Source organism: Leptinotarsa decemlineata, unplaced genomic scaffold (genome assembly GCF_025532065.1).
Source record: "Leptinotarsa decemlineata unplaced genomic scaffold, Ldec_3_MD MMD2_tig00026361_RagTag_RagTag, whole genome shotgun sequence".
NCBI classification, from domain to species: domain Eukaryota; kingdom Metazoa; phylum Arthropoda; class Insecta; order Coleoptera; family Chrysomelidae; genus Leptinotarsa; species Leptinotarsa decemlineata.
This window is the reverse complement of record NW_027412704.1, coordinates 1617934-1645013: the sequence shown is the minus strand read 5'-3', so window position 1 is coordinate 1645013 and position 27080 is coordinate 1617934. Positions and strand designations below refer to the sequence as shown.

Below are 27080 nucleotides of genomic sequence, written 5' to 3'. Positions count from 1 at the left end.
CAAATAGTATAGTAAGTGAAAACATGTTTCTTTTTTCAGTAACCCTCGTTTTGACTCTTCAGTTTTCCTTTTTATCTGGCGCCCCATCTGCCACAGGTGAGATTATCGAATATGTTTGGCAGTTGTATAGAATCCTGAAAAATTTTAAATGCAATGAACTCGGTGCAATGATCTTCAACAGTGAATATGGTGTATGAATTAAGTAGTTGGCCAGTAAAGGTTGCCTTTGTCTCGTAAAATCGACCAAATAGTCTTGTGTCGTCTCATCCAATTGTTTCATATTCAAAATGATTCCTGACTGAATTCCACAACTCAAAAATGAAACCATTACTTCGAACACCCAAAATTTTGACTAATTTTCATGTGATCTGATGTAGAGAGAATAATTGTATGAGATATTTTTAAAAATAATAGTCGTTCTCAAGACTTTACATTTTAAGCAATAACTCAACAACGCCGTAACCGAATTTCAAAAACCAAACATGAAATGATATCAGAATTTAACGTAGCATCTGAATATGTAATGATATACAGGGCGTTCTATTTTAAAAAATGAAATTTTGGTCTGTAGCACCTACACCAAACACCCTGTATATTTAAAAATTATATCAAAATATAGCTCTCATGAACTCCTGAAACTTTTGTATGAAACATTTTTGTGTATCTCCTTCAACAAACCAGATATTGCCTGTCACATAAAATGTGGGACACCCGGTATACACGCTCATATTTTTGCTATTCGAAAAAATACAATATGAATTTTTGCACACCTAGACAGGCTGGCGTCGTGTCCCACGAATTATTATTTTTCTTTTCGATTTTTTAGTGAACTATTGACTTTACTGTAAAATATATATTTTTTTATAGAACACGTCAAGTTCAACAACAAAAACGTATGCCAAGTAGATTTTGGTATTACCATATCATTTGGAATTATTTGAGAGAGAAATGCTATTTTCCGTTTCCCCAAATTGCCTAAAGTATTGATTATATTGAAAAAACTTTACATAAATACAGTTTATACATTAGAATGACAGAAGCTACAATTAACAGAGGTTTTGTGTAATTTTGGTCACGATATAACGATAAGTATTAAGTGAGTCGGAAAAATTCTTGCTCCCTAAGAGCTATCTTCGAGTTACCGTTGGAGTTACATACAGATAATGTGCCGTAAGATTGTTTATATTAAGTAGTTCTGAACGAAAGTTTTTTTATTAACCCAAAACTTCAGGTTTCCAACTTCAAAACTGACGAAATTCAGTACAATCTTTGAAACCCCTTTTTTCCCCTTGGGGGTGGAAATTCCTGATTCCCTTTCTTGATGCTTATTTACGCTATACAAAGAACCTACCTGCATATTTCAAGATAATTCTAGGTTCACTAATTATGGAACTTCCGCTTTCTTTGTACATTACTTGGACCTGCTACGGCATCCATCTTAATATTATAAAAAAAATAAAATTCAATAATCCTATTCAGCTATTTGTTAGTTGTTTACTTACCTCAAAAACTATTTTAATGTTGATGTATTTTGAAAAACACTTCAATGTGAGATTTTCACTAGAACAGATTTAACAAATCCGCAACACGTGTTTCGCTTCACAGTAGCTTTTTCAAGCGTGTTCACTAACAAACTGAATTCTACATACATTGTGATTTATATATAAGTACTTTTTGAAATATTACTATCTAGGTACCTAGAAACTAATAATATTCTAGGAACTAATTAATGACGTTATACCTGAGTATAACGAACATTTATACCTGAGTTTAATGACTAGGTCAACTAATTATCTCACAATAAAGTGTGAATGTGATGAAAATCTATGATAATGTATCTCTATCTTATATTTTTAAGTTAATAGGTATAACAGTATATTTGATAAATATAATAAAATATATTTAATAAATACAAAACAAAGTCACGTTCACAAGAAACTGAACACACTACGCCTATGCAGATGAAGACGCTTCATAATGAAGAAACCGAATGACTAGTTATGGCATTTTAAGGACGCAAATATAATAGACCTGCGAAGTGTTGATCAGTTTACCGATGTTTCAAAGTGTTTAAGGAACTGGTTTACCTATTCGCTCGTACATCCTATCGACAAGCAGAAGCTATCTTGTTACGGGGGGCAAATTTTATGACATAGACAATAAAAATGCCCCCGGTAAGAATTTAGTTCTAATATTTAACATTGTTGCCGTTAGTTCTCAGTTCAATTTGTATATGAGTTACCTTCAATTGAAAATTGTTATACTGTACATTCATCCATCTTTACAAACTTTACGCATTTATAATATATGCTGAGGCTATTTAATATTGTATAAGTGGGTACCTAGTGATTGACTGACACTCTTATATTAACGTACAATCTTGAAATATGCAGGTAGGTTCTTTGTATGGCATAAATAATCATCAAGAAACGAAATCAGGAATTTCCACCCTCAAGGGGGAAAACAGGGGGATTTGCGGCAATTATGGAATTCCTGCTGCAATTCTAACTGGCAAAGCGAAAACTTTGAGCGGTTGTGGACTGTACGACATAGCGGTGAGCATTAGCGATTAGCGACAGCAAAAATTTAGGAAAAGCACATGAACAGGCATAATAGATAATCTTACATTTTAAAACTGCGTTCGTGGTAATAGCGAGCTACTCCCGTAGGTGGGAATTATGGAGAAAATATAAATTTGACGATGTTTCAAGAACGGTGGAAGAAAAAAATTGAAATTTTTTGTAGAGCCACATGAATTTAATTGATTAAGTTTCCAAATATTCTGAATATATGTAAAACATTACTCAAAGGACCATTTTTTTCAAGCCAGTCTCGACTTACCTATACCGTAGGTTGATAGTCTGATACCTGTAAGTAAACAACTACTACCCTGGCTAATACCACGAAGGGCGTTGGATTATATCTAACAGTTGTCAGTGCAGGAATCTTCACGGAAGTATTTCCTGCATATGCTGTTGGCGATACAACTTCTGAAATCGATTTTCAAATACAGGAACGGGCAGAATTGCATACCGGTTTCGGGCCATTTGGCCTCTCGTCAGTGCAGAATAGTGGCCATCAAATTTAGGTTGATGATGTTCCATTATTGAAAATCGAATTCCTTTCTGAGTATCATTCCTCGAACAAGGCTGAAGCGAACGACAAACAACAATTTTGTCGTCGCTCCATCTGGTAAACAACGTCAAATAAACCTACAGTATAGATAAGTCGAGATTGGCCCGAAGAAATTATTCTTTCAGTTGATTTGATTATCGCCAACAGCATATACAGGAAATACTGCTGTGAAAATTCCTACGCCGACGTCTGTTGGATATAATCCAATGCTCTTCGTGGTATTAGCCAGGGAACTAGTTGTTCTTTTAGCTTTTCATCTTACCATTTCTCCAACTTCATACATTTTCTGGTATAAGTAACAAAAAAATGGATTTCTTCTGAAAAATGTTTTTTTACAGAATGCGAGATTGATCCATTTTCTGCGAATGCTCCACTGCTAATCGAAAACGGAAAATCATCCATCATTTATCCACAATACGGCGAGAGAACTATCAGATTTCCAGCAGGACATGTGGTGGAACTGTCCTGCCCACAACGTGAAGTACTCACCAACGGAAAGTCATCTGGCTCAATTGTTGTCGCAACTTGCGTGTCAGGTGAGAGATTCAAGATGAATGGCCAGACTTTCAACTGGGAAAAAATCGTCTGCAGCGGGGTTCCCGTATCTACCAGCAGGATTACCAATGGTAAATGCGGCAAAAATGGTCAGTCAGCAGAGATTGGGTTCAATTTGGACAACAGCCGTTTTCTGACAACCATGGAAATTTGTTTTGATACCGAGAAGCAGATCGCACTATATTCCCATTTTGAAATGAGCTCCACCATTTCTATCAGTTCCAGTGATACTCCCAGGCCACAGTTCCATGAAGACAGCGGTTTCTATCATTTGAATGGCGAGAAAGTAAACAACCTCTACGTGAGGAAAGGTCAGCGTAAAACTATCAACGGACTCTTGGGACTTTCTACGGATTCTGTGAAGTATATTCAAAACGGAGTTCTGTACTTGGCAAGAGGTCACTTGACCGCCAGAGCAGATTTCGTCTACGCAGCTGAGGAAAACTCCACATTCAAGTACATCAACGCAGCTCCCCAATGGCAGAGCATCAACGCAGCCAACTGGAAACAGGTGGAGATGGATACAAGAAACTATGCCAATGCCCACAAGGTGGGTTTACAGGTCTGGACGGGTACTTACGGGGTGGCGTCGCTACCCCACGAGAAGACTGGAAAAGACATAGAGCTATATCTGTACGCCAACTCTGACTACAGTGCCATTCCTGTACCAGCGCTATACTGGAAAATTGTGTACAATCCGGTCAACAAGAGAGGAATTGTGCTGATAGGGGTCAACAATCCGTTCTTGAAGGAGGAACAAATGAAAAAGTATATCATTTGTAGAGATGTTTCAGATTCAGTGAGTTGGCTCAAGTGGAAAAAAAGTAATATAGCCCACGGGTACTCTTACGCTTGTACGGTACCTGATTTTAGGAAAGTTGTTACCTACGCTCCAAGTCTAACAGTTTCTGGCTTGCTAGACACATAAAAGAAATCACTTTGGTACCATTATATCACACAATGCTCAGTACAAAATGGTGTTGGGTTTTACTGGTAATGAAACATAATTTTTGTGTTTTGCTTTCGAAAAAATATATCAACATTGACAAATATGAAGTTTTTTTAACTGTTATCGATGTCAAAAAATATGATTTGACCAATAGCAACACACATTTTTGGAAGTCGAAACATTTTTACCCCTCTTTCAGTTGCGGCTGGTTGTTAGATTTTTTGTGTGTGGTGGTATCCTGTACACTCTATGGCCCAATGTTCCATCTTCAGGTCTCTTTACAAGAAGAACATCAAAGAAAGCTAGAGTCCCTTGGGTTTCTCGTTCCATTGTGAATTGTATTTTTAATCTATTGTTTACAGTTTAATTTGCAGATAGTGGTTCCACTAGTTAATTATCGAAAAATTGAGATAATCATCATTTAACAAACAAAGTCCACATCGAACCAAAAAACTTTAGGTATATAAACAACTAACCCTTGTCTTTAGATTTACTATCAATTTGTGTCTCCTGAAGATGCTAACCTTGTTAGCGAAACACGCGTCGAGTGCAAAAATATCAGTTGGTGTTAGGGTAATTGATCTCTAGAGAAAGTTTTCAAAGATTGGTTTGCAAAACCACTCACTACCTCACCTAACCCCACGAACACACGGCACTGATAAAGAAATATTGTGAAACGGACAAAAAATTAGTATTCAGCCAGTGCAGCTAGCCGAGCCTTCATTCCTCAACTACATTTGATAGCACGTTTACTAACTATCTGGGCGACTAGGGGCCACATGCAAGAAATGTTTATGACTGTACTCTTATTTTTATTGCCGTTCCAATTGGGAATGGATGGACTATAATCGCATTGCCGACTCTTTAGCCAAGGAAGCAGCTGGAATAAGAATTTTAGGACTCAGTGGCTGAGTCAATAAGAGAGTGTGTGTTCTTCGAGTCTTGGCCTACACCTACTGATATAAAGAAGATGTCTTCTAGTGACCTGCACACCTTCCTGGCCTAAGTTCTGTGGACCTACACTCACCCTCCCTACTCTACAGATACAGATCTATTGATTTCGCCTCAATTAAATTTGGTTCAATATTTAGTTAATTTCCCATCGTTTTCGCAGAAAAATTACTACTTATCATGACTTTGATCTCATTTTTAACATTTCGCAATGTTTCTGGGGTAATGCCAGCACAAGTTTCAACAATTCTGTCTCTAAGTTCCCGTATTGTCATTTAATTTGATATAACCTCAAAATGAAAAATGTAGAGGTGTCAAATCCGGTAAACGAGCAGGCCATTCCAATAAACCGCGCCCACCAATTCACATGCCTGGGTATGTCTGATCCATCTTCAGGTCTCTTTACAAGAACATCAAAGAAAGCTAGAGTCCCTTGGGTTTCTCGTTCCATTGTGAATTGTATTTTTGGGTCGAAAGAGTTAGGTCATGATAGAAAATCTTTTAGTTTCTCTTCACTATCTTATCATATCATGAACGTATTATCAACATAGCGCAGCCAACAATATGATTTCATGGCCGCTTGCTCTAAAGCCGTTGTTCGAAATTTTCCACGAAAAAGTTTGCCACCGCCGGACTCGATGGATTGCCCATTGGGGTACCATTCGTTAGTTCGTAAAAAAAAACATCCCACTGGAAATGAGTTGATGATAAACAATGAGGGAAGAGGACGGTTATATCTGAAATGGTTGCGTCTTCAAACTTCAAACCAAACTCCAATATAACTAGTCTCAACTATATTAGTTCTTGACTAGCTGCTACTTCATACTCAGCTTATGTTGTTTGTTTTTTTACTGGTAGATCTGATGGGATTTTCTTCAAGAAGAAATATGTAACCGCTAACTGGTTTTCTATCAGGTATATAACCTAATCAATCTTAATCAACGAACGTTGACTAGGCATTTGCTCCATTTTCAATTTTAGGTACTTGTTTCACTACATCCCAATCTATTTGCCTGGGCTGGCTAATTATTCGTGATAAATAATTCACACCTTATTTTCAGAGAATTTGAAACCATTCCAAAGTATTTTTTCTGGTACACTTTCCAGTTTCAATTTGAACTACCTGAGTTAAATACAAATACAAATTTAAATCAGAAATGAACCAAACAGATCTTTGTTTGGTCATATCTTCTAGAAATAAATGAATATGTAGATTAGATAAGATATTGTTTCAACTGTACTCTCGGTACTTCACAGATAAAATGATTATAAATGATTTTGAGGGAAAAACGATCAGTACCTTTCTAAAATGTTGTTTGTTACATTCTTTTTGTTGTTCGTTCAGTTCTTGCTGGTATCCAATGTTAATGCAACAGGTGAGATTGTTATTTTTGAGGTTATTTTGATCAGATACAACCTAAATAATCAAGCGAATTCAGAATCCATTGTTAGTATATTAGTTTCACAGTTTTGCCAGGTTTATTATTGATTTTTGAGCCCTGGACCATTGTATTCGTTTCCTTGATTTGTAACTATGACAAAAAAGTCAATAATGAAAACTAATTTTGCCAAAAGTTGACGTTGAATGTTTTTTCCCGATGAAAAATGAATGATTCAGAGCAGTGGCTCTGCTTTAAACATTCATGACACAATCTATCGGGGAAATCAAACAAATAATAATCGTCAAATATTACAAATTATGAAAAACAAGAAGTAAACTACTTGAAATATTATGGGGCTATAAACCTTTCGAAGGTGATAAAAGCAACGCAACTATGATTATATTGTTTGAAATGAGTATGAAAATTAACTTATACCTTTTAATCTATTGTTGACAATTTAATTTGCAGGTAGTGGTTCCACTAAATAATTACCGAAAAATCAATTAGGATAATCATCATTTAACAAACAAAGTCCACATCGGACCATAAAACTTTAGGTATATAAACAGCTAACCCTTGTCTTTAGATTCAGTATCAGTTTGCTTCTCCTGAAGATGCTAACCTTGTTAGCGAAACGCGCGTCGAGTGCAAAAATATCAGTTGGTGTTAGCGTAATTGATCTCTAGAGAAAGTTTTCAAAGATTGGTTTGCAAAACCACTCACTACCTCACCTAACCCCACGAACACACGGCACTGATAAAGAAATATTGTGAAACGGACAAAAAATTAGTATTCAGCCAGTCCAGCTAGCCGAGCCTTTATTCCTCAACTACATTTGATAGCACGTTTACTAACTATCTGGGCGACTAGGGGCCACATGCAAGAAATGTTTATGACTGTACTCTTATTTTTATTGCCGTTCCAATTGGGAATGGATGGACTATAATCGCATTGCCGACTCTTTAGCCAAGGAAGCAGCTGGACTAAGAATTTTAGGATTCAATGGCACCTACGGCCTGATTACTTCTACAATTGCAGAATTAGCACAATCCCTAAAGAGATGGGATGAAATCAAAAGATGCAATCTTGTGGGAAGCTGGCGCCGAAGAAATATCTGGCGATGACCAGGAAAAATCTACGCTTAACAGTAGGATTTCTGATTGGCCATTGTCAACTAAGGAAATACCTCCATAACATGGGGCTAGTGAACACACCTCTATGCAGGATGTGTGAACAGGAAGATGAAACTGTTAGACATGTCTTATGCGAGTGTTCGGAGTTATCGTCAATAAGAGAGTGTGTGTTCTTCGAGTTTTGGCCTACACCTACCGATATAAAGGAGATGTCTTCTAGTGACCTGTACACCTTCCTGGCCTAAGTTCTGTGGACCTACACTCACCCTCCCTACTCTACAGATCTATTGATTTCGCCTCAATTAAATTTGGTTCAATATTTAGTTACTTTCCCATCGTTTTCGCAGAAAAATCACTGCTTATCATGACTTCGATCTCATTTTTAACATTTCGCAATGTTTCTGGGGTAATGTCAGCACAAGTTTCAACAATTCTGTCTCTAAGTTCCCGTATTGTCATTTAATTTGATATAACCTCAAAATGAAAAATGTAGAGGTGTCAAATCCGGTAAACGAGCAGGCCATTCCAATGGAACGCGACCACCAATCCACATGCCTGGGTATGTCTGATCCAACCAATTCCCTACACGGTATGTAACGTGCTACAATGGTTTATGTCTTCATGACTTCAACTAGAATGGCAATATAGTCTCCAAATGTGGATCAATCAATCGTTTTGTTGAATTTTCAAGTTGATGTATGATTTGAATCATAATTTTACTTGATTGTTCAACTCAATGGTTTAATTCTTTCACTTCTGGAGTTTTTTAGATTTTATTATTGACTTGTTCTGTGTTATCATGTACGATCCCAAACAACGATAGAATACTTTTATTGTTATCATGGTATTTTGAACCAAATAACATTCAAGAAAAGTATTACTGTGTGGAAAAAGGCATATTTTGTAAACTAACACCACTGACACCACAATATTGCTAACCAAACCATTTTGTGAACTTTCAGGCTGCGAGGTTGATCCATTCGCCCTCGATACCCCGCTGCTGATCACCAACGGAAAATCATCTATAATTTATCCAAAATACAACGAAAGAACTGTCAAATTCGATCCTGGAGAGACAGTAGAATTCTCCTGCGCTCAGCGATTCGTTGTTCTAGATGGAAACCAAACAGATCCCATCGTCACAGCAACTTGCATCTCAGGTGAAACATTCAGCATCTTCGGAGAGGTCTACTCCTGGAGCCGCATCTCCTGCAACTACCACCCTCTGCCTGTGGGCAGGTTCACCAACGGCAACTGCAGCAGCTTAGGGAGGAATGCGGAGATAGGATTCGTCTTGGATGATCACCGCTTTCTGCGGACCATGAAGATTTGCTTCGACACTACGAATCAAGCTCCGCTATATTCCCAGTTCGAGCTCAGCAGTACGATCGCTGTGAACGCTGAAGGCATTCCAAGACCCTCCTTTCACGTGGATGATGGATTCTACAGAATCTACGACGGATCACTCAAACACTTGTATGTGAGAGAGGCCGAGCAGAGTACCGTCAACAAGCTACTGGGACTGAGCGAGAATTCTCAGAAATATATCCACAATGGAGATCTGTTTTTCCTTTCCAAGGGTCATCTATCGGCTAACGGGGACTTTGTTTACGCTGCGCAGAAAAACTCCACGTTCAGGTGATATTTTGAGTTCAGGGTATGGAAAGCTATTTAGACGGAAACGATATTAATCCTTATCAAGTTGAATACGTTAGTAACCTTAAGCATCCCATGCGCATTACAATTGCTGTTCAAACTATACGATTTCAATTAATATCTTGGGAGTTATCCCGAACTGAAAACAATTGAGCTACTAAATAAATTGCAGTGGCCTCATAGACCGATGCGACAAATGTGATGAAGAAATACTGCAATTGCATCATCAACCAATGACCACTCCTCACGCCGTGGGGTAACTGATCATTGGGCCGAAGAAGCATGTGCCCTAAGCAGATGTAATGATCCAAGGATGATCCTCTTTTGAATTTGTCCGGCCAAGATTCCTGCTCTAGTGCGGCACAATCTTGAGATTCGAGAGCAGAGAGGGAATTATTCCACCAAGGACTCTGATTATCAGAAAAATCATCATAACAGAGTAGTCTGGATAGTCTTGCAGAGTTCTAAGATAAAATCTCGACATTTCATTCGTTTTTCCTCCTCTTTTCGAACGATATTTGTCTTACACCGTCAGCGGCCATGCAGATCCTTCTAGATCTTCCTCCTCTCAACATTTTACTGAAGAGAGAGGCTGAGTACAATAGACTGCTGGTTGACACTGGAACTCACAGCATTCTGAGACACTAATTTAATAGGATTCACCGATTTTTTGTTATACTCGATGGATAAACAGGTTCGGATTGATGTTGTATACACCGACTTCGATAAGGCCTTTGATAACATTCGTCACAAAACTTCATTAAAAAGACTTGCTGAAGTCGGTGTGAATTACTTTTTACTGTGATGGATATGGTCCTATTTAAATAACAGGTCACAAATGGTATCCATAAATGGATTTACGTCACTCCCCTTCATGGTGTCTCTGATTTCCCCAGGGCTTCGCTGTGCACATTTGAAGAACATAGTTTTAATAATAAACTCTCATTACAGGTACATCAACACAGCTCCTCAGTGGCAGTCAATAAACGGTTTCAACTGGAACCAGGTTGAAACTGACACCAGACATTATGCCACTATGCACAATGTTACTCTACGCGTCTGGACTGGGACTTACGGGGTAACCACACTGCCTCACGAAACTACTGGTGAAGAAACTGAGCTCTATTTGTATGTACATTCTGGACATCGTGGTCTTCCTTTACCAGCGATATTTTGGAAGTTGGTCTACGACCCACTGAAGAAGAAAGGAGTCGTTTTAGTAACAGTTAATAATCCTCACTTGAATCAAGATGGGGTTAAGAAATATGTTGTCTGTAAGGATATTTCGCGGTCAGTAACTTGGCTTAAGTGGGATAAAGACAATATTGCTCATGGTTATTCTTATGCATGTTCAGTACAAGACTTTAGAAACGTAGTTAGTTATGTGCCAAAACTTGATGTGACGGGATTATTGATTTGATTGTGAACCATTGAAGGAACAATAATAAGTTTTTCAAATCGTCAAAACACTTTGGATATACTTCTATTTGAATCGTTTGGGTTCCATATACGACCTAGACGGTCATGATCGATGACACCGCCAGCCCAAAATTCACGCCAAATAATTACTTTTTCGGGATGAATTCGAAAATTTTGTTCACCTATCTATCAACCCAGAAATATGTCTCATCGCTGAAGATGATTTGTGTTTGTGAGGTTGCGTCAATTTTGAGGATGCCAGGGAGTAAGAAAAAAACTCTTTGATATTGCGTCAAGCTTTCGCCAAGCTTTATTTTCTTCTTCAGGACTTATATCGTGAGTTTGAGAGAAGCTAGTTCCTTCATAACAATCAAATCTTATCGGCCACCTTATGCAGACAAACAGTGTAGGAACATTTAAATGTTAATTGAAATCTTTAAAAATTAGTTTTAGGTTAGTCACGTGAATCGTGATCTCATTGACAGTTGTCAATTAATAACAGTTCTTCTTCTTTTTGATTCAATAGCCTCAGCAACTATGGCTATCCGGCCAACAGTTATCAATTGACAACTGATAAACCCTGAAGAAAATATTATTCTCACAGCGGAACAAAAACATTGTCGCTTGGGGGGGCGTTTGTTCAACAAGTTAACATCATCAAGAGCTGATAGAAATGAATAAATTTATTTCACTCCAGAGGTTTCTTTTCGACAAAATATAAAAACTATTACAGTCACAATCTTTTGAGTTTTCTTTCAGTTTGTTGATCAAATGTTGTATTCATTTCGAAAAATTAGTGTAATGAAAGATTTTTGAGCTTTTTTGGATATCTTTATCTTGTATATTTCGGTGACAATTAATTGTAGCTGCCAACTCATTTGATGAAAGCAGTAAAATTGCCCCCTTTTCCCAAAAAATATCACAACCATTGAAATTGGAATGTATTTGCCTACTCAATATTGCATTATGAACAATCCAATTTACTAAACTCTACAAAGAACATGTCAAAATATGTAAAAATATAACTAAAATAAAATTCTTTTATACAAAACACAAAATAAAAAGGTTCAACACACAATAATGACAATAAGGAATCAGTCTTTTCCTCTATAAAGGAGCAACTTTGTAGCCGGTTTGGTCTCTAACAATGAGAATGCCCACTTTTTTCTTAGGAGTGCCCCTCTTCTGCATGTTCTCCAACCACTCCTTCTGATTTTCTTTTAAGGGCGAAGAGCCGGTTCCTGAAGCAGAAAACAGTGTCCCAAAAACCGATAAATTCTGGCCTTGTGATCGCTACTTAAAAATATTCAAATGGCAAAGTACCCTCTGCGATACCTTCAAGACCATAATAAATTAAACCACGCCCCCTTGAAGAACAATACAGGGTGAGCCAATTAAAACGAAACAAGATATATTTTTCATGATCAGTGATTGGAACAAAATCGTCAAATTTGTCGACCTTGATTGTTTGGCGTTGATTTGATAAAAAGCCGCATTTGTCGTTAACATGAAAAGTTGTCAGTAGGAATGCACTTGAGCATGTTAAAAGAAGCCATTAATCTTGCTTTAAAAGGAAATTTTGAACCTTGTGACAGTTGATTGAAATCAAGAGCCCAAACACAACGCAATTTTGCCTAGCAGCGCTGTTTCAGCCTGTCATAGGCCTCATCAGTGGTACTAGGCTCAACCACAAATGCTTTGCTCTCCTATGATGTAATGCAGATACGTTCATTTGTTTTTTGCGTGTCGAGAGTGATTCTTTGTGCAGTTGTTGCGGGGATGAAAGTCACATTTTCCTTTTTTCACAACAAGTGAAATTTTTCTTTGCTAGAAAATCTTGGAGGAGTGTTTATAACATTTAAACGTTACTAACCTTACTACTGATATGAAAACAATCAAGGAGTGGTGTGATGCTAATTTGCTATCCTTCGATATCACTAAAACAAACATTTCATCATTCAGATGTGCTCTTGATGACCTGTCATTCGGTGATAACTTAGTGATCAAGAACGAGACTCAATCTAAATTTCTAGGTATTCACATTGACAACAAGCTCAAATTTATTGAGCATATTAAACAACTTGGAAGTAAAATTTGCTAAATGCCAAAATATCCGGATATTTTACACTGTATGCCGATGACACCACCATAATGTGGCATGGTTCGGATTTAGAGTCCTTAAATAAATTGAATCATGATGATGTCAACGTAGTTAGGAATGATGTAACTCAAATAAGCATTCTTTCAATGTCTCAAAGGCCAGTTTTGTCGATGTACCTCCATTCATAATTTTTGGACTAATTCATGTTTTGCTATGTTTATAGTTTTAAATTATTTAGGTTCATCTTCTCACCGATATGTTATGTGTCTATTTTTAAACTACTAACATAGGATACGCTTTGTCAATAAAACTTTTTTTTTCAGACAATGAAAAATATTTCTCTCTGTCAAAAGATGGTTTGCAAATGTGGAATTGGTCTCCACATTCAAAAAACCACTCCTATGTTCTTTTACTCTTTGAAAAAATGTTCTCCCCGTTTGGCCAATATAAAGTTTTGGAAAAGAACTACAAGCAACCTTCTAATAGTGGGATATTCAATAGCCTGTGAATCATTAAATGCTGCTACTTCATGTTGATAGGGATGTGTACGTTTGGTGGTGGTGGCGAATTCAATTTATGAGTGTGTTTCAGCGTTGATTTCGAATCTAAATCAGGAAGTTTAACATAAAAATTCACGATTGAAATATTGATTTGAATCTCACCAACATACCCTTGACCTTTCCATTGCATGAAGGACACGTGGAGCACCCAGACGACAGATCACAAAAAGAAGGAATCACCTCGTTTCCTCCTCCATCTTCTTTCTTCACGTTCACTCTTCGACTATCCTGGAACGGTTTCATCTCTTGACACCTCCTGACCCCTCCGCGCGACTTCCTTGCGTTTCCAGGAGTCTTCTTGCCACGAAAGCTGAAACCAACGTCGTTCCAGCGGTTCCACCCGATCTTCTGGAAGTGACTGGGCATGCGGAAGGACTTCTTCAACTCCACGAAATCGGATTTCATATCGAGAAGCAATCTGCATTCGTGCAAGTCGTTATTGGTCAGTACCAGGGCAGCTCTGACCTGGGTTTTGGTCAGGGCCGGGTACAGGGGAGCCAATTGCTCGGTGTAATTGAGAGTCATGGCCGTCTTGGATATTCTCTGTGGACGGCTTTGGCTAGGCTGAAGCTGAGAAAATAATAATGATACTACTTACTCAACTTCGGTTGCACAAGGTTCATCGATGAGTCAAATGAAAACATACTAACAGAAAAATTACACAGGTAACGAATGATCAGTCTATAATGAAAGTAAACAGGTTGAATATCAAGGGTGTAACATAAGTATACACTTATACGTCACTTGAATATTTCAACGTACTTATGTTACACCATGTATAGGGTTTTCCAACAGGGACTGACCTAGGAACTGAAGGTAAACGACCATAGACAACGCTGACTGGTTCTGGAGCAGTTGGCAACTGGCTCTAATTTTCATTGAAATCATCTTCAGCGATGAGGCCCACTTCTGGATGAATGGGTACGTGAACAAACAAAATTGTCGAATTAGGGACGATACCACTTTACATGAGATCTAAGTGCGTCCGATGCATGTCGAAAAAGACAGTGTTTGGTGTGGATTTTAGGCTGGCGGCATCATTGGTCTATATTTCTTTGAGAACGACGTTGGCCAGGCCATCCATGTCAACGGCAAGCACTATAGGTCGATGATAACCAACTTCTTCTGGCCTCAATTGGATGATCTCGACACCAACGACATGTGTCACATTGGATATTCTGCACAAGCAATTTGAGGGCATGATCATCTCACGTGGTGGCCACCGAAATCGTGCGATTTCACCCCGTTAGACTTTTTCTTGTGGGGTTTCCTCAAGTCGCAGGTGTATGCGAACAAGGCACAAACAACAGCGGTCCTCAAATCCAACATAACCCTTGCCACTGGTCACATTCAGCATGATTCATGCCGCGGAGTAATGGAAAATTGGACTTTTCAGATGCGCTCCATCCAGAGAAGTCGTGGCAGGCATTTGAATGATATTATATTCCACACATAATGGCATCAATAGGTCTTTCAAACGAATACAAAATTTCTCTCATGTCTCACGCTTTGTTTTATTCAAATTTAAAGATAGAAAGGGCTTTATGGAAGACCCTGTATTTACAACAAATATTTTCAAACTTTTTGGCTTTCTACGTAGTTCCTATGGTGTTTTCAATCCGAAACGTTCCTAACTTTCCAATTTTCATGCCTCGCACCAACGATCTAAAAATGCTAAATAGCTGAAACTGAAGAAGATTTGTTCGAGACGAGTATACCTACGAGCCCGCGAAATTTGAACATTTGCCGTATTTTTCAACAGACCTCGTAATGTTGTTCTATATTCATTATTTATTATTGTATCTTTTAGAACTATGCACTTGATTGCTTTTGGACATATTATTATATTCAATCACAACACCAAATGCTCTTACAATTTTCATTCAAACAAGTTTATATGCTTGAATATAGAAAAAATAGTTATGAGCTTTTCGTGAGAAGCAATAAAATTTTCAAGACACATATTTTTGACGATATACAATCTAGTAATATACTATTCCACACTCTTGGAAGTCGCATATCTAAAAACAAAATGAATAAAACCTGATTATTCAATTTTCCTGCCTGTTCTCTTTTTTTTATTCTGAAATATAAATAAATAATAATTTTATTGAGTCATTTGCCTATATTCTTTCTTTAACTAACTTTTATTTTTACTGTTCCTCCGTGACTTGATTACGCAAACTATAAAAAACGGCAAGTTTTACTTCGGTTTTACTTCCAATAATACTTTTTTAATTTTCCGTGATAGATAGAATTCTTGTTTGTAAACTTTTTGTTAATTCAGCACCCCCGGAAATGAATGTTTAGGAGCGCCACTGCTTATGTCATACTCTTCAGTTCGTTACACTTGTTACTGTGGTGATTCACATGTTGAAAAAACAGAAATTATTGTTAAAAGACAGCTTCAAAGAAAACGTCATATGATGCATCAGCCGTGTTGCCAAGCCAGAAATGTTGTAAACAACCGTCAAATTCAACAAATAAATAGGAGAAGATCGAAAATACGAACAATGGGTAGTTTACCAAAGTTATCTGCAAAATGCGCCATTCCATTGCTATTGATATCAAAATCAAACCCTGCAGAAAAACGCAAACTTTATGTTCGAATATTTTCTCCACCGTTAACGGTTACGTTCAAATTGAAAACTCACCTGTTGATTATGTGTGCTATCAGAATGTCTTCCTGCTATCTCCCCCCATTGTGACATTTTAAATTATCGACACACTAAATCACTACTACTGGACGGGATACTTTACAATTCAACAGGTCGGATCAAGCTGATACAAAAATTTCGAGGTTAGGTTCATCATTGCGAAACACTTCCCAAAAGAACCGAAGCGATGTTTTGCAGCATCAGCGCATCTAACGGCTGAATTTCAGTATTAATTATGGCAGTAGCCTGTAATATTACCCGGGAAAGGCGCATTTGAAATTTTCGTATTGAAACAAGGATTCTCTTTGGTAACTATACTTAATAAAAAACATGTTCAGAATAAAAAAGTGAACTGTTGAGAATGTATCGAAAAACCAAGAACTTCTTCAGGAGGAATTCCCTTTTCTAGATGGATTGTCTTGATGAGTATTTCCTGTTTGAGTTTCCTGTTCAGATTCCTCTTTGAATATTTCAACATGAGCCAGTGATATTTCTGGAAAAAAAAAATTGAAAAATCACTTATACTTTTTCCAAAATTTCTAAATGAATATTTGACTGAAGTCAGCTTTTTTTAGGTTACATATTTTCACAAAGCAATTTCATTAGATATACAGGGTGTTACTTTATAGCGATAGCACTCAATCGGAAGGAAAACGTTCTTGTTATTGGTTGAATTTTATGAATGTTTGATATATTTGAGGAGATAATGAAAGACATTGCCTTCAGATCAAGAATATCCGTCAATTATCTTGGAAAGACATTTTTATAAAACGAAAATTCTCAGTTTTTGTTTGAAGTTCATGGGAACTGTCCCGATGTTGAATTGTTGTCTCTTTTCTATATAATTGATTATAGTTACCTCCAACGAAATATCAGTGTTTCTGAATGAAATATATTCAATTCCCACTGAAAATATCCACAATCTACAGTGGATTTGATACCAACAATTTGCAAACTTATAGATTGAACATATAAGCAGTTTCCAAAAAAATATAACAATTTGGATAGAGCAGAGTTACTCAGAATTTAAAAAATCTCGAGTAACTGAAGTTATTGAAACGAAAATTAAATCAAGAGAGAGTTCATACTCAGCCTAAGCAGCCAAAGGTATTTTTGAGCAATTCCAGAGGTATAAGTAGAATATCTGAAAATGACTGCCGCGGTTGCGGTTGAAACAATTCAAGATTTTAACCAAAAAAGACCCCGACAAAAGCCGGAAACCAACCAAAATAATGACGCCAGTCGTTTAAGCCAACATTCCTCCAAATGCATAGTCTATACATTTTAATCGATACTGCTACCTGGAATTTTGCTATTATTTCGTTTCATTATTGAAAATGAGACATGGGTAAACAGTTACAAGCATTTTTTACGCCTAGTTTTGAAACACATGACTTCTATTTGTGTCACATTTGAAGTTCAATTCTATTTTGGAGAGTTCAAATCAGAAATGTAAAAACATCAGCTGTGTGTGTGTATTTTTTCCATCCTAGGCTTAATAAACAATCGAATGCAATGTCACGACGCCTTGGTAAAAAAATATTGCAGAATGTTGGTAGCAGTTGTGTTGTTACAAGTTAGAGAACAAATGTGGATGTTTCAAAGGTGGGTTGATTTGTACTAAATTGTAAATTATACAGTGTGACCTATTTTTAATGGAAACACCCCCCTAAAATTTGAAGTTGTAAACCGATTTTAATAATTTTTTTTTGAAATGTCAAGTACTAAAATGTCCACCATGGGACAAAATTTGAAATGTTCATTAAAGTTTCAGGGCATACTACGATATTTTTTCTTAGTCGAAAATCGGGATTTTTTATTAGCGATTTCTTTATTGAAAAAATCACTACACCACTGGATTCAGAGTGCCTCTAAATAGGTGTGACCAAAATTTCATGAAAAAATATTCATTATTAACAAAGTTATGACAACTCAAAAATTCGAAAACTCACACAGCTAACAGTCACAATATATAATTTTTTTTAATGATTTCAACAATGAAGTGTCGCCAGATGAAAAAAAAACAAATAGCGTAAATATTTTTAATGAAAATAACGGAATTACATTCACACAATTCAACTAACAATGAAGCAAAAAATTTTAATAAACGTAACTAATAACTAATTATTGAAATGTTTCGATTCAGTGCAACAATTAATTCTAACTCATATTCTAGTAGCCTCTACTAATACACCACGTATTTCGATACATGTGTCGTAGCGCTTACGGATGTTTCTGATTACGTTCCTTAGTTCTTGAGGGCTAATATCTGCACATACCTGTCGAATTCTTGCACAAATTTCATTTCTATCTCTTGAGCGGTTTTTGTAAACCTGTCGTGTGAGAAGTCCCCAGAGAAAAAAGTTCAAAACTGTGAGGTCTAGAGATCTGGGTGGCCACTCTATAAACGGACTACCTCGGCCTATCCATCGGTTTGGAAAATGTTCGTTAGGTTAGGTCATAATGAACTGAACACCCATCTAACTGGACAATTAAATTTGATCGTTCATTGATTGGCAGCTCGTGAGTAGCATCCCAAAACTCTGTGTTTAAAAATTCTAGAAACCTCTGCGCATTAATGTTTTCCTCAAAAAAGAAAGGACCAATAATTCGTTCGTTCAATATCCCACACCAGACGTTGATTTTTTTGGAATACTGGCTTTTACAGTTTATTACCTAGTTAGGATTATCCGCTGCCCAATAGCGACAATTCTGTGATGACACTACTCCATTTGTAGTGAAAGTGGCTTCGACGGTATATAAAATATTTTTTAGTAAATTTCTATTGTTTAAATATTCCCCTTGGGTCCATAAACAATATTCCAGGCGTCCTGCTTCGTCGCCTTCTTGAAGTGTGTGTAAAAATGTTGGCTTGAAAGGTTTAATATTCTTCGCCTTGAGACATCTCCGAATAGTTTCTCGTGGAATATTCAAATCTAAAGTGGCATTCCTTTTACTGGCATTAGGATTATTTCCGAAATAATCTAAACATTCGTGTCATTCCTGTTTCGTCTTTGTACAGGATTATTTTTTAACATCATATTTGATACTGCAGCAGTTTCATTGAATGTTTTATTTATTTTATTTACTGTACCACAGCTAATACGAGGACGATCTGGATGTCTCTCATTAAATACTCTACAAACCTCTCTAGCACTTCTAACGTCATCTCCCGAAAGGCGTACAATTTCAATTTTCTCTCTTACGCTCAATCTTGCAGCCATGACACAAAATAATTCGAAGAACTGTAAGGTGAATATCGTTGACAATAGTACAGTTAAATCTTTCACAATTGTCAAACTGTGATATCATTTCCATGGCAACTAAGATTTAAATTGAAATATTAGGTCTTAGTTTTAGTTAATTTGCGTGAAAACTTGAATGTAATTCCGTTTTCATTAAAAATATTTTCGCTATTTGTTTTTTTTTTCATCTGGCGGCACTTCATTGTTGAAATCATAAAAAAATATTCTCATGACTATATCTGTTGATATAGGGTGTTTTTTTGTAACTGTTTGCTGTGTGAGTTTTCGAATTTTTGAGTTGTCATAACTTTGTTAATAATGAATATTTTTTCATGAAATTTTGGTCACACCTGTTTAGAGGCACTCTGAATCCAGTGGCGTAGTGATTTTTCCAATAAAGAAATCGCGAATAAAAAATCCCGATTTTCGACTAAGAAAAAATTTCGTAGTATACCTTGAAACTAATAAACATTTCAAATTTTGTCCCAAGGTAGACCTTTCAGTACTTGACATTTCAAAAAAAAATATTAAAATCGGTTTTTAACTTCAAATTTTAGGGGTGTGTTTCCATTCAAAATGGGTACACTGTAGATTCGTGTACTGTAGAAAAAATTAGGTAAATGTTAAAATTTCGCTGGCTACGTCTGTTTAAAATCTGTTTGTCCGTTAAATTCCGGTATTCAGGGCTTATATATCATGATAATGCACATGCTCATTGCTAGTGTGTAATTTTTTGGCCAAAAACAACATCGTAATCATGCCTCAGCCACCAAAATCACAAGATTTGGCCCCCTGCGACTTTTTCCTATTCCCAAAATTGAAGAGACTCGTCGCGTTTCGCGACGATTGAGGATGAAATATGTTGCCATATAACATACTGATACAAGATATCGAACTTTGGAATATACTAATGAAAAATAAACCAGTTTGAGGTATTTTAGGGGTAAAACATTCCTCCATTTTGAATGAAATTCCAATTGAGGGAGCTAATTTTTTTCTTATCGTTTCAATGTGTTTTCTCCATGATACATTTTCATCTAGAATAAGACCAAGAAATCTAGCACTAGGAGAGTATTTAATATTTTCATTATTAAACTTAAACGGATCTTTTGAATCAATTGATATAGACCTGTTTGATATATGAAGATTTTTGAAAATTCAGTGTCATTTTATGGCATTGAAGCCATAAAGATATTTGATCAAGGTCTTTTGGAATATTAATTTTGATTTCTTGTACACTATTTTCATTGTAAATTAAAGTTGTGGCATCAGCAAATATTTGTACCTTGCCAAATACATTTACTGTAGCCAAATAATTGAAATATATAAGAAACAAAACAGGCCCAATTGTTGATCCTTGCGGTACCTCACATATATTTTTTTCAACTGATTATGTCGCCAAAGTAGACATATTGCTTTCTATTCATTCAAGTAGACATATTGCTTTCATACTTTTCAAACCCATTACAAACTAAACCTCTGATACTCATATTATGCGTTACTCTCAAAAGAATTTTATGGTCCACTGTATCAAATGCTTTTTTCAGGTCTAATGACAGAACACCACATTTTTTGTTTGAATCTAAATCTAGCTGTAATTGGGTTATGGCATCTAATTCTGTTGACTTTGTGTCACAATTTTTTCGAAATCCGTATTGCCCATCATATAATAATTTTATCTTTTCAAGATATTCAACCAATCTAGAATGTAATGATGTTTCAATAATCTAAGATAAAGCTGGTAACACTGAAATTGGTCTATAATTCGCCATTTCAGAGAGAAGAATTTCTGTGTGCCAAGAAAAAACACAGCCAATTTACTGAGATAAAGAAATCATCGTATAATCCCAATTAGAGTTATTTCAATTTTCACTTACCATTTTCACCATATTCTTCTAACTTCGATTCGCTTTTCATCGTTAAATCTAGTAAAGGTTCCCTGTTGGCGTCATCTTTGGAAAATAAAACTGGTACAGAGACGGATTCAGGCACCTGCATCACGAAACAATGGATTGATATACGAGGGTAGTTTGAAATGTGGCTTGGGATCCATCTCAAGCATGAGATTAAAATATTTTTACCAGCCTATCGAAATTATTCAGGAAATTTATCTATGTTATATGTCCGTCAATAACAAGTAATTAGTCTTCATACAAAAATGTGTACTTTCTTTCTGTACGAAATTCAACTGAATTCTATTTTTACCTGTGAAAGGTCAGAAGGACCTTCCAAACATCACAGTAATATCGAAAAAAATGAAGGAGGTGCGGAGAAATAAGTTAACAGATTCCCAAATATTTGGAATTCTGCAATGACCTGGACACCCATCGATATATTGTTCATCAGTTGGAACCAACAAGTGACCTCCTTCCATATGAAACTCATCTTCGAAAACGAGAAACAAGTAAAGCTTCAACCGCAACTTACTAGATGGACTGACTACTAGTATCACTGGCTACTACTGGCTACTAGTATCAAATCCATACGATTTTTAGTTAACCTCAACCTTCAAAAGACAATTGTCACATATTGCCATATTTACTCAAAATATAATCTTATCGATTACAATGCGTACTTTATATTCACTAGGTCATACTTTCCTAACTTTCTGCTCAATCACAAATCGTTTTAGTTTGGCAAAGTAGTCCCTCAGTTAGGGACTGAAACCCTTCGTTATTAAACAACAAGACATTGTTATGTAACCCAATAATATTGAGGTACTTGTGGTATTACAACCAAATTCTACATTATCATAAAGCTAATGTGGTATCAGGAAAACTGAGTGAATGTAGCTCCTGAATTATAGTTCACCCATATGCGGTTATAAATGACTTCCTAGCAACGTATGCTGAACTTCATAGAATATCACAATCATATAGTTCCAAGACACATAAATAGATTGGTATGGGAGTTAGCTACATGGTCTTATTTCAGAAAGATCTTTGTGAACTCTCCTCTATACATTTTTTGCTTGTCCTGGTGTCAATGTGGAATTGCTGGTCGTTCTGATTTGATTTCCACATAAACCATGACAGCCAATACTTTTTTCAAAATACTTTTCCACCAAAATAGGATGTTTGTAATCTGCACTGACAGTAGACAAGCCCTATCAGCCTTGAACAGACAACGTTTTACCTCAGGGCTAGTACTAGAGTGCCAACAATATTTAGCCAAAGCCTAAATTTTTTATACGGTGAACCGTTTTCGAGATAGAGGGCGGAGAGCGCGCGGTCACAGCATCACTTCAGGTCAACCGGTGCCTCCGGTCGAAAACGCGCCATATATAGTTGATGAACTATCGATAAATCAATGATTATAAATATTTGTCAATTTTTATTAACTATTATAATATTATATTTTATCATTTTTTTCCTAACTTATCCACTTTTTATTCAGTATTAATTTATTTAACAACACTTACCTGCCCATGTAATTGTAGAATTGTTAATGAAAATATAGGAATTATATTTGAATTTTAACCTAATTAATATTTATAACTCCTTACATGATGAAAAAAAAACAAATAAATTATGAATTCATCTTTTTATTAAAAAATATTATTGAATACATTAATTTTTATTGAAAATAAAGAAATGGAATAAAGGGTACAAAAACTACAATCTATAATTTTAATCATCTTCTTCCTCTTCATCGTCGTCTTCTGGCTGCTGGTAAATTTCAAACTGGTCTTCATTATCGTCTTCAACGACATTTGTCTCAAGTTCTTCCATGATTTCGGGGTCAAAGGTTCCATCTTCGTTAATGTCGCTCTGATATGGTAGAGCATTGAGACAGGCTTGCCCATTACATTGGCCACAAGCTAAAGAGCATTGCAAGCCCGCTTTCCTGCATCCGCATCGCGAACCACAATCACTTTTCACTTGCAGAAAATTGTATTCAGCAAATCTTCTGGAGCAGGTGGTAAAATTGTCATGATAGGCTCCAGAAAATCGTTTCGCATTGCCCAACCCCATCCCTGGGGTTCCAAATCATGTCCTAACCAAGTTTGAACTTGATAATATACACGGTTGAAATGTTGATGAGCAGCTGCACTGGTTGGTGGAATATTTGAAAGCTGCACAGGTTTATTAAGTTTTGTAGACTTGACGTAATGCATATAACGAAGATGATCGAGACTTTTCACAGATTTCGGAGCATTATAGACTGCCAATAAGGTTTGAGTTCCACTCTCTAATAATCTCTGGGCCGAACAATTTTCTTCCTCAAATGCTGCAGCTAGTTCATCCAAATTTGTCAGTTTCTCAAAAACTTTTAAAAATGATTTCTTTCCCTTTTTAAAAAGCGCAGAAGTTGTGTCACAGCCACTTAATGCGTGCAAAAATAAAATATGTTTTTTGGAATGAGGATAATTATCAAAACTTTTAGTCGAGTATATCTCCGTTTCTACATTACCTTTCCCAACTTTTTTAAAGAAAATTTCTTGTTCGTAAGACAGTGTACGCCCAATTAAAATGACAAGTAAATCAATATCTTGTCCTATTACAACCGCAGTTTTTTTAGACTTTGATTCTTCAATTGCAGTTTCAACAATAAGAACATCCGCATCATCTCTGGCTTGCTTAGCAGTAATATTTGCAGCTTGTAATTTTTCAATTAACATATTAATGAACTTATCTTTGTTATTTCGATTTGATAAGAATTTTTTTTGGGTAACTGGTACAACCATTGTTTCATCGAAACAAACTTCATACGTTTTTGAAAGTGCAGCAGGTCTTCTCTGCTGCTCCATAGCTTTTACGTTCTTACTGTAGTCTGAATATCCGTCAAATACAACAATTATTTTGGAACTGTAATGCCTTTGTAAATAATTCATGTATTTATCAAAAATAATAGAAAAAGTATCTTCTCTGCTCCATACAACATGATGAAGAAGAAATCCGCCATCAATAATGAACGTCACATTATTTTCATTGAGAACAAAATCAATTGGGCTCATGTTGTCATACAATGACGATTTTGTTGTTTTTCGCATGCCATCATTGTCAAATAGAGCTGTTGGATACGGACTCAATTCATATTGAAGATATTCTTCAAGATTACTTTCAAATTGTTTGCTGACAGTAATTCTTTGGAAGAGTAATAATGGATCCACTGCAACTTTACAATCATTTATTTTTACAGATTTGTTAACACTGGAAAGCGGCATTACTTTTTCGGAGCGTTTAAACTTTATTTCATTAAATGATAAGTCGGTGATTACAGATTTTAAAGAGGCACTAAATTATTTTCTATTTAAAATGTCGTTAGTGTAAATGGGAATGTAATTATATTATGATTTAGGTTTTTCTCTTAATTATTTTTTAATTTTAGTAAACGGTTATCAGTATTATTGAATAGATATAGATTTAATGCATGATGAAAATGATAAAATATAATATAATAGTTAATAAAAATTGACAAATATTTATAATCATTGATTTATCTATAGATCATCAACTATATATGGCGCGTTTTCGACCGGAGGCACCGGTTAACCTGAAGTGATGCTGTGACCGCGCGCTCTCCGCCCTCTATCTCGAAAACGGTTCACCGTATAACAAATTTTTTTAAACAAAATTTGTAGAGAATTTTGTATTCTATAATTTTGATAATAAATACAAATAGCAAAAAACCCATAGGAAATGAGATATTTCCAAAAAAAAGCGCAAAAAACCGATTTTTGTGAGCTTTGACCTTGAAATTCAATAGTTGCTTACACCCTACCATATGTAGGTTTTGAGACAACTTTTAGGGTGTCGATATACAAGTATTTACAGACTTACAGCTGGGTATCTCGAATTCCGAGATTCTTACCTAATTTAAGCTTAAATGACTGGATTAACACGTGGAGAAAAGGAATAGAGATATCTAACCCTTTGGAGACAACACATCACAAATCTTACTCACCCTCGACTTGTCTTGCTGAACTTGCAAATCCACCACCCTCTCCCTCCTCCTATATGGCTCGCTGTAGCTGCAGCAGTACCTCTTGTGACTACGATTGTACAAAGTCTTGCACCTCCTGGCATACAGCAATTTGTCAACTGCGCAGAAGAAGTCGTTTTTGCACAAGCTCAGCACGGTGTGAAGGGTGGCTGGATGTGTTTCTGGGAATAGCTGCATCAGTCTGAGGAAGTAGAAGAATTGGCTGGAAGATTGCTGTAGCGATGGGCAAGTTTTTGGCATTAGTTTGGGGTCCGGGTACGACATTTGTTTATCGGAAGACTGTTGAATAGAAATTGGTTGAATAAATTAGACAGTCATACATCATTCAGTCGGTTGTACGCAGTACTGTCATAAGAGATTCAATTAAACTTCACATTTTTGTATTATTATCTTCAGTTACTGTCTCTATTTTGATTTCAGGTGATGAATGTGATATTTTGAAGCAAGAAATGTTGCGGTTTCTTTCATACTAGAACGTTATATTTGATTTCTATAGGCTGGTGACTTGTTTATTTTGGCGATCGAAAAAATGCCTATTCGGTAGACAAAGATTATAGTTGTCAGTTGAGAAGATTCTTCGTAGATGAGGAAAGATGAATGAATGTATATATATTTTGGCTACTGAATTGATTTTTTGTGGTCCTAGTCCTGCCCTGAATATTGGTTTTTGCCTCATTAGAAAATCAATTTGGCAAGCCAAGCTGTGAAAAGCTCAAAATGCATGTGTTTCACTGTGAAACCAATTTCATATCCACTCATCAAACTGTTTATTTTATACTAACCGAAGTTTGATTTGCCGATAAATCACCTGCTCTATTTTTGCTCGCCGATGGAGGATATGGTTGGAAATTGCTCCAAGGGCATGTAACTGGCTGTTTGAACGTCGTTTTGTAACACTTTCCTGCAACAGCTGCATTTTCCGCTGGCTCCATTTCAAAAATCGGATCTAAAAATCTGAACCCCACTTGGCCGAAAAAACTATTTTGTCTTACTGTTTGACAAATTGGGAAGTTCTAATTATTTCTCAAAAGTTTTTTGTGTTGTTCGCATTGTTTGCGAGTTTGTTAATTGATGTTTGGAAAATGTTATGACAATGACATGCTTCCGTGATATATTTTGAAATATTTTGATTTAGTCAGTGGGCCTACCTCATATACGCTTGTATATTGAAGTTGGTCGCTTTGTTCAATTCAAAAAAGTCATCTTGTACTGACCCCAGCTGCTATTTTTAAAACAATCCGTTTTTTGTAGCTGCAACAGTATCTGCAAAGTCTGTCTCAGTCTCTAGCAGATTGTTGTATTGCTCTTTAGCTACACTAGTCTGGAATGTTCTTTGGGAAACAAAAAAAAAAGTTGAGGGTGAACACAGATGAAAAAAATTACAAGAAATT

At 36.2% G+C, this 27080-nt stretch overlaps 4 protein-coding genes across 5 annotated transcripts in view; 2 read left to right on the top strand and 2 right to left on the bottom strand.

Moving 5' to 3' along the window:
- Positions 1 to 11181, top strand: LOC111517168 (uncharacterized). The gene is made up of 5 exons (XM_074184917.1): positions 1 to 96; positions 3474 to 4616; positions 6874 to 6966; positions 9068 to 9743; positions 10713 to 11181. The coding sequence occupies exons 1-5, from the start codon at positions 24 to 26 to the stop codon at positions 11179 to 11181; spliced, it is 2454 nt and encodes an 817-aa protein (XP_074041018.1). The 5' UTR covers positions 1 to 23.
- A 1026-nt stretch (positions 11182 to 12207) lies between these two features.
- On the bottom strand, positions 12208 to 16699 carry LOC111517163 (uncharacterized). Of its 2 annotated transcripts, none has more exons than XM_074185047.1 (3): positions 16496 to 16699; positions 13944 to 14411; positions 12208 to 12421 (listed from the first exon to the last, which is right to left on the bottom strand). In XM_074185047.1, exons 1-3 carry the CDS (start codon positions 16550 to 16552, stop codon positions 12401 to 12403), a joined length of 546 nt encoding a protein of 181 aa, XP_074041148.1. In that variant the 5' UTR covers positions 16553 to 16699; the 3' UTR covers positions 12208 to 12400. The 2 variants fall into 2 exon arrangements, with proteins under 2 accessions (XP_074041148.1, XP_023028999.2); XM_023173231.2 differs by having other exon boundaries at positions 13952 to 14411.
- Positions 16700 to 16797: 98 nt separating this feature from the next.
- On the bottom strand, positions 16798 to 26789 carry LOC111513599 (uncharacterized). Its single transcript, XM_074185046.1, has 4 exons — positions 26472 to 26789; positions 25651 to 25968; positions 21621 to 21735; positions 16798 to 16991 (listed from the first exon to the last, which is right to left on the bottom strand). Exons 1-4 carry the CDS (start codon positions 26619 to 26621, stop codon positions 16885 to 16887), a joined length of 690 nt encoding a protein of 229 aa, XP_074041147.1. The 5' UTR covers positions 26622 to 26789; the 3' UTR covers positions 16798 to 16884.
- The window catches only part of LOC111513598 (uncharacterized), a 45210-nt gene continuing 36101 nt past the window's right edge, over positions 17972 to 27080 (top strand). The window contains exon 1 of the mRNA XM_023169819.2: positions 17972 to 18103. Within this exon, the coding sequence (XP_023025587.2) occupies positions 18009 to 18103 (95 nt within the window). The 5' untranslated portion in view covers positions 17972 to 18008. The remainder of the gene's footprint in view (positions 18104 to 27080) is intronic.